Genomic DNA, 13,672 nt, shown 5'->3' on the forward strand with positions numbered 1-13,672 from the left:
GGCTCATGCACCCATGCTGACTGCTGTTTATCAGTGACAAAAGCTGAAATTTGCATGCCAGTACCACAACTAGATGTTCACTGAGTGGTGAGCCAGTGTTATCATCTGGGGAGTGTTATGGTGGCACAATGGATCAACACAAGTATGCATCTATGCTTGGGGACCATCTCCATCCCTACGTGCAGTTTGTTTTTCCTCAGCACAATGGCCATCTACCAACAGTGCAGTGCAATGTGTCACACAGCCCTCAGTGCATATGTGTGGTTCAAAGAGCACCAGGATGAGTTTAGCAAAGTCCCCTGGCCACCAAACTCTGCTGCAGATTTAAGCCCCATCAAGAATCTGTGTGACCACCTTGATTGGGCTGCTTGTGCCATGGATCCACAGTGAGAAACCTAGTGCAGCTGGCCACAGCACTAGAGTTGACATGGCTCCACATCAGTGTTGGTACCTTCCAGAATCTCATTACCTCTCTTCCTGCACATCTCATAGCTGTCCACACTGAAAAATGTGATTGTTCAGACTTTTTGACAGGTAGTCACCAGTGTGACTGGGCAGTGTAAATAATCATACAATTTGTGTAGGAGTGGAGAATATATTTTAATTTTGTTTTGAATTCATACAGAATCTAAATGTATCACTTTACATCAGATGAAATGTTTTTAACACCTTCCAATCAGAAAATAGAACCTTGCTATGAGCTCTAGACAAGGAAGCTAAACAGACACTGAAATTATTTTGATGTGTTGTATTGAAAGTGTGTAAACCATAGTTCACATGAAATGGATTCTTGTGTAAATCATAGTTCAGAAGAAATGGATTCTTGCTGTTAGCAACAAACACAATTAAGGAATAAATATTGTATAAAGTAAGTGTTATAGTTCCAAGACTATTTAAGAAACCTCTGCAGGATCTGCTGACATCTACTTTTACACAACTCTTACTTCTTGGTTTTGATGAAGAAATACTTTGCTTACTTTTGATATAATTCCATAAAAGACAATTTCATAAAGAAACAGAGAGTGAACATTGAGCTGTAAAATATATGCCAGCTCTGACTTTCTCATTGATAAAAGAAGAGACACTTCTAAGGGCAAAATATGCTAAGATAAACTTATTAATCAGTTTATTTATGTATGGACTCTACATTGTCATCCAGTTCTACCTGAATTAATTATACACATACTGTTCTTACTGAAGATTTTCTGGCATTGAGCACTATTCAGCTGTAGAATGAGTTATTATTTAAATTCTGATATCACTATTTTCACTGAATTACATATTGTTTTAGGTTATAATGTGGAGGAATAATAAATTATGGCAAAGAATACTACAGATCTCTCTCCCCCCCTCTCTCAATATAAACAGCCTTCTTTAAGTAATTCATTAAGTAAGTTTAAAATAGTATTAACAGCTTGTATGTGTTAACAAATGTGATTTAACTGATTAAACTACATATGAAGTACTTCGTTTTGACTCACCATTGGTTTGAGAATAGATTCTTGAACAAAACATAGTACATATAAGAAGGATGTAATGCAGATCACAGCTGAAGTCATGTAAACACCAATGTACCCTGATGCATCAAAAAGTGGTGTGACCCCAGCATTACCAAAGAGTAGGCTCATATATATACAAGCATCAAGCATACCAAGCCTGTAAACAGAAAAGCTGTTCATATTCACAATACATCTGAGAACTAATGTATTATTAACTTGCACAAAGCCTTTCCATTTCTGTACTGATTTGTAAAACAAATTTGCAATATTTTGTTGTAAACTTAGATTTGTCATTGTCTGTGTTCAGGACTTTAGAATGGATGCCCTGATGTAAGAAATGTCATACTATGAAAGATTCTATTGAAGTGCTTTGCCAGTGCCTTCCTATTATCATTTATTCAGAATAAATGTATTGAAGGTGAATATCTAGGCATTGACTGTTTTAGGTATAGAGATATTACCCGTTAGTGACATAAAATTTTTGCCAGTCCGGGACTCAAACCCAGATTTCTTGCCTATCATGACTAATCATCTTAATCATCATTGCACACCTCCCAGACTGACCCAAACTTCCACATGTCATCTACATCACTACATCTCTCTACCATAGTTTGGGACTGCTCATGACAGGCAGGAAGTCTGGCTTCAAGTACCAATCTGGTACAAATTTTCATAAGCTACTAATAGGTAGAGTATCTGTGCTTAACACAGCTGATGCCTAGACATCTGCAAATTTATTTTGAATTAATTTAGGATAGCTATGAATTATCATTACTGTCTGTTTGTCCAGACATACAAATAAATGTTATCAGCATTATGAAAGGGATAGTTGCTTCTCACTATGGTGGTAAATATTGTCATTCAGTTTTTTCACTCCAAATTAGTGACTCTGTATCCAGTACATTTAATTGTAGTTGTAGAAGACTGCAAAGTATTAGTCTAAGACAAGATGGAATGTCCCCACAGATGAGAAAATCAAAATTGTAGTGGTCAACCACTGAAGCAGTCACAACAAAGTCCCAAAGCTTGAAACTTTCCTAAAAAGCAATGAGACTCATATAACATTAAGTACAGAAAGCTGGTTAAAATCCAGATGGCAGATCAGTGAATTTTTTGAGCAAATCTAAGTAGATGGGTAGATCACATAACTAATGAGGAGGCATTGAAAAGAATCAGGGAGAAGAGGAGTTTGTGGCACAACTTGACAAGAAGAAGGGACAGGTTGGTAGGACATGTTCTGAGGCATCAAGGGATCACAAATTTAGCATTGGAGGGCAGTGTGGAGGGTAAAACTCATAGTGGGAGACCAAAAGATGAATACACTAAGCAGATTCAGAAGGATGTAGGTTGCAGTAAGTACTGGGAGATGAAGAAGCTTGCACAGGATAGAGTAGCATGGAGAGCTGCATCAAACCAGTCTCAGGACTGAAGACAACAACAACTAAGTTTGTATTGAAATAATAAGCCAACAGAAAATGGAGCTTATATATTTGTCAAAGTAGACAGGAAACTCAAATCCAAAAAGACAGAAATTGAAGCTGCATCTACATCTACATCTACATCCATACTCCGCAAGCCACCTGACGGTGTGTGGCAGAGGGTACCTTGAGTACCTCTATCGGTTCTCCCTTCTATTCCAGTCTCGTATTGCTCATGGAAAGAAGGATTGTCAGTATGCCTCTGTGTGGGCTCTAATCTCTCTGATTTTATCCTCATGGTCTCTTCGCGAGATATACGTAGGAGGGAGCAATATACTGCTTGACTCTTCGGTGAAGGTATGTTCTCGAAACTTTGACAAAAGCGCGCACCAAGCTACTGAGCGTCTCTCCTGCAGAGTCTTCCACTGGAGTTTATCTGTCATCTCCGTAACGCTTTCGCGATTACTAAATGATCCTGTAACAAAGCGCGCTGCTCTCCGTTGGATCTTCTCTATCTCTTCTATCAACCCTATCTGGTACGGATCCCACACTGCTGAGCAGTATTCAAGCAGTGGGCGAAACAAGCGTACTGTAACCTACTTCCTTTGTTTACGGATTGCATTTCCTTAGGATTATTCCAATGAATCTCAGTCTGGCATCTGCTTTACCGACGATCAACATTATATGATCATTCCATTTTAAATCACTCCTAATGCGTACTCCCAGATAATTTATGGTATTAACTGCTTCCAGTTGCTGACCTGCTATTTTGTAGCTAAATGATAAAGGATCTATCTTTCTGTGTATTTGCAGCACATTACACTTGTCTACATTGAGATTCAATTGCCATTCCCTGCACCATGCGTCAATTCGCTGCAGATCCTCCTGCATTTCAATACAATTTTTCCATTGTTACAACCTCTCGATACACCACAGCATCATCTGCAAAGAGCCTCAGTGAACTTCCGATGTCATCCACAAGGTCATTTATGTATATTGTGAATAGCAACGGTCCTATGACACTCCCCTGCGGCACACCTGAAATCACTCTTACTTCGGAAGGCTTCTCTCCATTGAGAATGACATGCTGCGTCCTGTTATCTAGGAACTCCTCAATCCAATCACATAATTGGTCTGATAGTCCATATGCTCTTACTTTGTTCATTAAACGACTGTGGGGAACTGTATCGAACGCCTTGCGGAAGTCAAGAAACACGGCATCTACCTGTGAACCCGTGTCTATGGCCCTCTGAGTCTCGTGGATGAATAGCGCGAGCTGGGTTTCACATGACCGTCTTTTTCGAAACCCATGCTGATTCCTACAGAGTAGATTTCTAGTCTCCAGAAAAGTCATTATACTCGAACACAATACGTGTTCCAAAATTCTACAACTGATCGACGTTAGAGATATAGGTCTATAGTTCTGCACATCTGCTCGACGTCCCTTCTTGAAAACGGGGATGACCTGTGCCCTTTTCCAATCCTTTGGAACGCTACGCTCTTCTAGAGACCTACGGTACACCGCTGCAAGAAGGGGGGCAAGTTCCTTCGCGTACTCTGTGTAAAATTGAACTGGTATCCCATCAGGTCCAGAGGCCTTTCCTCTTTTGAGCGATTTTAATTGTTTCTCTATCCCTCTGTGGTCTATTTTGATATCTACCATTTTGTCATCTGTGTGACAATCTAGAGAAGGAACTACAGTGCAGTCTTCCTCTGTGAAACAACTTTGGAAAAAGACATTTAGTATTTCGGCCTTTAGTCTGTCATCCTCTGTTTCAATACCATTTTGGTCACAGAGTGTCTGGACATTTTGTTTTGATCCACCTACCACTTTGACATAAGACCAAAATTTCTTAGGATTTTCTGACAAGTCAGTACATAGAACTTTACTTTCGAATTCATTGAACACCTCTCGCATAGCCCCCTCACACTACATTTCGCTTCGCGTAATTTTTGTTCGTCTGCAAGGCTTTGGCTATGTTTATGTTTGCTGTGAAGTCCCTTTGCTTCTGCAGCAGTTTTCTAACTCGGTTGTTGTACCACGGTGGCTCTTTTCCATCTCTTACAATTTTGCTTGGCACATACTCATCTAACGCATTATGTACGATAGTTTTGAACTTTGTCCACTGATCCTCAACACTATCTGTACTTGAGACAAAACTTTTGTGTTGAGCCAACAGGTACTCTGAAATCTGCTTTTTGTCACTTTTTCTAAACAGAAAAATCTTCCTACTCTTTTTAATATTCCTACTTACGGCTGAAATCATCGATGCTTTATGATCGCTGATTCCCTGTTCTGCGTTAACTTTTTCAAATAGTTCAGGTCTGTTTGTCACCAGAAGGTCTAATATGTTATCGCCATGAGTCGGTTCTCTGTTTAACTGCTCAAGGTAGTTTTCAGATAAAGCACTTTAAAAAAATGCATGTGAGGTTTCTGAGCAAAACACACTATCAAGGGTGTATATAAGCTTATAACTTGGTCCTTCCAATGATCAACAGACTCATCCCAAGATGTAACTGGAAACTTTAGAGAAACCACCAGCTTACTAATCATAATTCCATCACTGAAGGAAAGATTTAGATAGTTTATTAAGTGCTCGGCAAGACAAAGCAACCTCTGAAACAATATTAAATGCTTCCTCTGAAATCTACTTAAAGAAAGCAATTCAGATACCCACTCATGACAGGAATACATTTGATCTAATAGCAATAAATAGACCTAATTACTTTGAGGATTCTCATACTGAAATGATAACAAAAGTAAAAAGGATAAGTTAACTAAAACATGTTGAAGGTGGATCAAGTCACAGAGTGTCATATCTCAGAGAGGTAGTAGTAGCCTTTTTCCCTGGCTAGGAGCACTACAGGGACTGTGGCTCACGTTTAGAATAATAGTTGATTAAGTACACAGGAGGTACCCTCCATGGCATACAGACAGTACAAAGAAACTTTTAAGAAAACAGTGACTAATGCATATTAAATGTAAACCAAAGCACAGGGCTGTAGATAGAGTAATTCTGAGGCAAACATATTTGGCTACCAAATGAGCAATAAATGAAGCTTTCAATGACTACTTTAGCAGAATCTTACTGAAAGATCTCTCACAAAACCCAAAACAATTCTGGTGATACATAAAGGCTGTCATGGTCCTGATGTTCAGTGTGCAGACACTAATTGATGTCACAAAAACCAAACTGCACGTAATAAAGCAGCAATATACATACTAAACACTCCTTTCTAAGCTACAAGAGTTGTTGTTGTTGTGGTATTCAGTCCAAAGACTGGTTCCACGCAGCTCCCCATGCTACTCTATCCTGTACAAGCCTCTTCATCTTGAAGTGACTACCTACTGCAACCTATGTCCCAGTGAATATGCTTACTGTATTCATCTCTTGGTCTCCCTCTATGATTTTTACTCCCCACGCTTCCTTCAGTAAAAAATTGGTGATCCCTTGATGCCTCAGAATGTGTCCTACCAATCAATCCCTTGTTTTAGTCAGGTTGTACTACAAATTTCTCTTATCCCCAATTCTATTCAGTACCTCTTCATTAGTTATGTGACCTACCCATCTAATCTTCAGCATTCTTCTGTAGCACCACATTTCAAAAGCTTCTATTCTCTTCTTGTCTAAACTGTTTGTCATACATATTTCACTTCCACACTTAGCTACACTCCATACAAATACTTTCAGAAAACACTTACTGACACTTAAATCTATACTTGATATTAACAAATTTCTCTTCTTCAGAAATGCTTTTCCTGCCATTGCCAGTATACTTTTTACATTCTCCTTACTTCGACCATCATAAGTTATTTTGCTTCCCAAATAGCAAAACTCGTTTACTACTTTAAGTGCCTCATGTCCTAATCTAATCCCATCAGCATCACATGATTTAATTCAACTACATTCCATTATCCTCATTTTGCTTTTGTTGATTTTCATCTCATATCCTCCTTTCAAGATACTGTTCATTCCATTCAACTGCTCTCCAAGTCCTTTACTGTCTCTGACAGAATTACAATGTCATCAGAAAACCTCTAAGTTTTTACTTCTTCTCTCTGGCCTTTAATTCCTACTCCAAATTTTTCTTTTGTTTCCTTTAGTGCCTGCTCAATATACATATTCAATAACATTGGGGATAAGCTCTCACTCCCTTCTCAACCACTGGTTCCTTCTCGTGCCTCTTGACTCTTACAGCTGCTATCTGGTTTCAGTATGAATTGTAATAGCCTTTCACTCCCTGTATTTTAGCCCTACCACCTTTAGAATTTAAAAGAGATTATTACAGTCAACATAATCAAAAACTTTCTGTAAGTATACAAATACTACAAACATTTGTTTGCCTTTCCTTAACCTATTTCTATGAGAAAATGTAGGGTCAGTATTGCCCCGCATCTTCCTAAATTTCTGTGGAATCGAAACTGATCTTCCTCAAGGTTCCCAAGGATTTTTAGTAGCCCAGGTCTTTTTACCTACTTGATGCTTTGTATCTGCTTGATGCGGCCTTCGCTATTTAATCTCTCAAAGCTACCCATCATTCTTCTATTGTATTCCTTTCCCTTGTAATGAATCGTCCTCCTCTAACATTACCTCTTTTTTTTTTTTTAAAAAAAAAAATAAAATAGGGATAACTGATACCATGCAAACTATTGATTATTGCATAGGTTAAAATTATTTCAGCTGTTTCACTAAAAGAATTCATATGTTTTGGATATGCTGTATTACATTTCAGGCTAAAATTTATAAAAAAGAAATTAGTGTGTTACAATCGATACATACAATCAGTTGAAATTGCTCTTATTTTAAAAATAATTGAAATTACAAAATTTGTGACATACTTAAAATTCATATTATTAATTGTACAATCTAATACTAATTATAATAATTTGTTTCTGGATTTATTTAATAAGTAATGATATAATTTGGTAAAGGCTCTTCTCCTGCCAAGAAAGTTTGTAAGCTCTTTTACTTTGTAAACTCTTTGGAAATTGTGAGTACTGCAAAATGTAAGTAGTGGTGGGCATGCCTCTGATGGAAACGCACATATTTTGCTAAACTTCTCAACAACAATGTAATTACTGATTTTTTGAATGTGGAAATTGTAAAGTCAGTGTGATTTACAAGAATAGGATAAAATAATAATATATTCATAGCAACAAGCAACTCTTCAACAGTTATTTGTCATCAAGAACATAAGAAATCAAAATTTTCAACTATAAGGATATACTCCTAGACAAGACTTTGAGCCATTGACAACAATGAGATAATCAAGATAAGTAAAAAGTTCTACTTTTGTACATCTTTCCCCTCTCAAAATATTTTTAAACTTTTGTAAATAACAGAGAAATATAATGGTGATGTGTGGGAGGGTAAGATTACACCCTGTTCTTGCCAATAGATCCTTAATGCTCCCTCTGAAACCCTCTGCAACAGTTTATTCAGGTCCCATCTCCTTAAATTCCTACCTTTTTGCAGTTTCTTTAGTTTTAATTTACAGTTCACAACCAATAAATTGTGGTTTTAATCTGCAGCTCATAACCAGTAAAGTGTGGTCAGAGTCCACATCTGCTACTGGAAATGTCTTCCAATTTAAAATCTGGCTCCTAAATCTCTGTCTAACCATTATGTAATCAATCTGAAACCTTCCGGTGTCTCCAAGCCTCTTCGACGTATACAAACTTCTCTCGTGATTCTTAAACCAAGTGTCAGCTATGATTAAATTATGCTCTGTGCAAGATTCTACCAGGCGGCTTCCTCTTTCATTCCGTTCTCTCAGTCCCATTCCCTACTGCTTTTCCTTCTCTTTCTTTCTGTATTATTGAATTCCAGTCTCCCACGACTATTAAATTTCCAGCTCCCTTAACCAACTGATTAATTTTTTTTATCTCATCGCATTTTCCTCAATCTCCTCCTCATCTACGGAACTAGTTGGCATATAAACTTGTACCACTGTGGTGGGTGTAGGCTTCATTTATATCTTGGCTACAATAATGCATTCACTATGCTGTCCATAATAGCCTATCCATTCCTGCATTACCCCTATTTGATTTTGTACTTATAATCATGTATTCACGTCATCATAAATACTCTTACTCCTGCCACCGAATTTCACTAATTCCCACTGTACCTATCTTTAATCTATCCAGTTCCTTTTTTAAATTTTCTAACCTACCTGCCTGATTAAGGGATCTGACATTCCACACTCCAATCTGTAGAATGCGTTTTCTGTTTCTCCTGATAACAACATCCTCCTCAGTAGTCACCACCCATAAATCCAAATGGGGGACTGTTATACCTCCAGAATATTTTAACCAAGAGGATGCCATCATCATTTAACCATACAGAAGAGCTGCATGCTCTAGGGGAGAATTAAGGCTGTAGTACCCCTTGCTTTTAGGTGTTTGCAGAACCAGCACAGCAAATCTGTTTTGGTTGATGATCCAAGTCCATATCAGTCAATCATCCAGACTGTTGCCCCTGAAACTGCTGAAAAGGCTGCTGCCCCTCTTCAGGAACCACACGTTTGTCTGGCCTCTGAACAGATACAGATACCCCTCCATTGTTGTTGCACCTACGGTAAGGCTCTCTGTATCGCTGAGGCATGCAACCATCCCCACCAATGGCAAGGTCCATGGTTCATTATTTTGATATAATTTTCTGAGAATTCAAAATGGCAGCCTTTTCATGGAAAAAAAGGTTTACAAATGTTTGGGAGATTGTTGAACTTGAAAATACATTGTATTCCATACTACATTGAATACGGCGGATGAAAAAAATTGAGGAATTTAGAGTTAAAATATTTGTTCATTCTAGAAAAATAAGTTCATAAAGGATTTTAAGGTTAATTTTTTTAAGGTTTTGTTCACTATTTTTAGAATTTTTTTGAAAAGAAATAATTATTTATTGTACAATAAATCATCAACTATTTACAATCACTAAAATAAGTACATATAGATTAAATAGATGAGTAGAAAAAGTACAGCACTTCTGGCTCCAGTTTGCAATGTTAAACCATTCTGTATTTCATTTTTGTGGCTTCAGTGTTGCTTGCTGATTCTCATAAAGTTACATATGGGGATACACACTATTCTCAATGGAGCCCAGTGTGACTACACTACTGATGCCATTAAACAAAACCTAAGTTGAAGCAAGGCCCCGGGAGTAGACAACATTCCATTAGAGCTAGTAATAGCCTTGGGAGAGCCAGCCCTGACCAAACACTACCATCTGGTGTGCAATACGTATGAGTTAGGCAAAATACCTTCAGATTTCAAGAGAAATATAATAAGTCCAACCCCAAAAAAAGCAGGTGTTGACAGGTGTGAAAATTATCGAACTATGAGTTTAATAAGTTAAGGCAGCAAAATACTGAAACAAATTCTTTACAGATGAATGGAAAAACGGGTACAAGGCAATGTTGGGGAAGATCAGTTTGGAACACGTGAGGCAATACTGACTCTATGATTTATTTTAGAAGATAAATTAAGGAAAGCCAAATATACATTTCTAGCATTTGTAGGCTTAGAGAAAGCTTTTGATAATGCTGACTGGAATACCCTCTTTCAAATTCTGAAAGTGGCATGGTAAAATACAGAGAGCAAAAGACTAGTTACAATTTGTACAGAAACCAGATAGCTGTTATAAGAGTCGAGGGGCATGAAAGGGAAGCAGAAGTTGGGATATAAAGGGTGTTCATAAATTTCCATAACAAAGTTCTAGAACTTGTAGAAGGGACTGAGTAGACAATATTTTGAACTGTAACCTAAAGCCAGATGGGCTGATGTCATTTGATGTTCATCTTACCTCTCTGACCTGTCTGAGCCTCATTCATGTGTCTGTGACTGTTTAATGACATCAATAGTGTAAGTCACACTGGGCTCCATTGAGAATAGTGTGTATCCCCATATGCAACTTTATGAGAATCAGCAAGCAACACTGAAGCCACAATAATGAAGTACCGAATGGTTTAGCATTGCAAACTGGAGCCAGAAGTGCTGTACTTTTTCTACTCATCTATTTAATCTACACTCCTGGAAATGGAAAAAAGAACACATTGACACCAGTGTGTCAGACCCACCATACTTGCTCCGGTCACTGCGAGAGGGCTGTACAAGCAATGATCACACGCACGGCACAGCGGACACACCAGGAACCGCGGTGTTGGCCGTCGAATGGCGCTAGCTGCGCAGCATTTGTGCACCGCCGCCGTCAGTGTCAGCCAGTTTGCCGTGGCATACAGAGCTCCATCGCAGTCTTTAACACTGGTAGCATGCCGCGACAGCGTGGACGTGAACCGTATGTGCAGTTGACGGACTTTGAGCGAGGGCGTATAGTGGGCATGCGGGAGGCCGGGTGGACGTACCGCCGAATTGCTCAACACGTGCGGCGTGAGGTCTCCACAGTACATCGATGTTGTCGCCAGTGGTCGGCGGAAGGTGCACGTGCCCGTCGACCTGGGACCGGACCGCAGCGACGCACGAATGCACGCCAAGACCGTAGGATCCTACGCAGTGCCGTAGGGGACCACACCGCCACTTCCCAGCAAATTAGGGACACTGTTGCTCCTGGGGTATCGGCGAGGACCATTCGCAACCGTCTCCATGAAGCTGGGCTACGGTCCCGCACACCGTTAGGCCGTCTTCCGCTCACGCCCCAACATCGTGCAGCCCGCCTCCAGTGGTGTCGCGACAGGCGTGAATGGAGGGACGAATGGAGACGTGTCGTCTTCAGCGATGAGAGTCGCTTCTGCCTTGGTGCCAATGATGGTCGTATGCGTGTTTGGCGCCATGCAGGTGAGCGCCACAATCAGGACTGCATACGACCGAGGCACACAGGGCCAACATCCGGCATCATGGTGTGGGGAGCGATCTCCTACACTGGCCGTACACCACTGGTGATCGTCGAGGGGACACTGAATACTGCACGGTACATCCAAACCCTCATCGAACCCATCGTTCTACCATTCCTAGACCGGCAAGGGAACTTGCTGTTCCAACAGGACAATGCACGTCCGCATGTATCTCGTGCCACCCAACGTGCTCTAGAAGGTGTAAGTCAACTACCCTGGCCAGCAAGATCTTCGGATCTGTCCCCCATTGAGCATGTTTGGGAGTGGATGAAGCATCGTCTCACGCGGTCTGCATGTCCAGCACGAACGCTGCTCCAACTGAGGCGCCAGGTGGAAATGGCATGGCAAGCCGTTCCACAGGACTACATCCAGCATCTCTACGATCGTCTCCATGGGAGAATAGCAGCCTGCATTGCTGCGAAAGGTGGATATACACTGTACTAGTGCCGACATTGTGCATGCTCTGTTGCCTGTGTCTATGTGCCTGTGGTTCTGTCAGTGTGATCATGTGATGTATCTGACCCCAGGAATGTGTCAATAAAGTTTCCCCTTCCTGGGACAATGAATTCACGGTGTTCTTATTTCAATTTCCAGGAGTGTATATGTACTTATTTGTACTTATTTTAGTGAGTTTAAATTGTTGATGATTTATTGTACAATAAATAATTATTTCTTTTCAAAAAAATTCTAAAAATAGTGAACAAAACTTTTAAAAAATTGTTAGAGCAACATTGTTGATTATACACTTGCAGTATACACTGACATGATCCTTCTGTAGGATGAAGCACACAGTAACAGAAGAGCTGCTTGTTGCCTTTATCAAGATCATTATCTACAACATGTGACTACATTTGATACTCTTTTCACCTCAATTACACAATGGGTTTGAGGAAGGGGTACCTTCACTGTCAGCAGGCATGACTGTGGAACTCAAAGGAGGCACCAAATGCTCGAAGTGGAAGAGTCTATGCTGCATCACATTGAAGGGAACCCATCATGGAGTACACAAGCAGTTTCTTTGTTTATTAATGAGTGGAAATGTAAAACAAGTGATGTATTGGACCACACCTAACATAACAGGCATTCAAATGAAACCCAGTCACTAGTGTAAAGTAACGGTAACAATTTTATTAACTCAAAACTGTAGTTATACACAGTAAACATACTCAAAAATAGTCACCAAAACTGTTTGCACATTTTTCCCAGTGTGACACTAGCCGGTCGATTCCATCCTTGAAGAAGCTAGTAGGCTGCTGGGATCCAGACCTGAACCCAGTCACAAACTTCGTTGTCTGTTGTGAATTGATGTCCGTGAATAGCTTGTTTTAGAGGTCCAAACAAATAAAAGTCACACGGTGAAAGGTCAGGACTGAACGGTGGATGTTCCAACATTTCCCACCAAAACTGCTGCAATGTTGTCTGCACCACATTGGCCGTTTGTGGGTGGGCCTTATCATGCAGGAGGATAATGTCATTGGACAACATGCCTCGGCGTTTCGACCTGATGGCTCATCCATGGCTCTGTAAAGTGGCTTGGTAATGCTGGGCATTGATGGTGGTTCCCCATTCTAGGAACTTGACAGCAGTGGGCCCTTTTGGTCAAAAGAGGACATCATGACCTTACCAGAACTGGTGTGCATGGCCTTTGATTTATTTGGAGGTGGTGCAGGAGCATGTTTCCACTGCTTGCTCTGATGCTTGCTTTCCGGTTCAAAATGGTGACACCATGTTTCATCACCTGTGACAATACGTGACAGAAAACCATATTCCTCCTCACAATAACATTACAGATGACTCAACGACAGTGCCACTATTAGAGTATAGCGCTGTTCAGCAGTCAGTTGGTGGGGAACCCACTGCGCATAGATTTTTCAAAAGTTCAAGTGTTGATGCATTATGGTGCGG

The 13,672-nt window shown here is 40.1% G+C and overlaps 1 protein-coding gene across 2 annotated transcripts in view; it reads right to left on the bottom strand.

Annotated features, from left to right (window-relative positions):
* Positions 1 to 13,672, bottom strand: part of LOC124544677 (proton-coupled folate transporter-like) — a 165,486-nt gene that overhangs the window by 89,934 nt on the left and 61,880 nt on the right. For both annotated transcript variants that reach the window (XM_047123302.1, XM_047123301.1), the window contains one exon: positions 1,482 to 1,656. In XM_047123302.1, coding sequence (XP_046979258.1) covers positions 1,482 to 1,656 — 175 coding nt within the window. The remainder of the gene's footprint in view (positions 1 to 1,481; positions 1,657 to 13,672) is intronic.

This window comes from Schistocerca americana, chromosome 8 (genome assembly GCF_021461395.2).
Source record: "Schistocerca americana isolate TAMUIC-IGC-003095 chromosome 8, iqSchAmer2.1, whole genome shotgun sequence".
Lineage (NCBI taxonomy): Eukaryota > Metazoa > Arthropoda > Insecta > Orthoptera > Acrididae > Schistocerca > Schistocerca americana.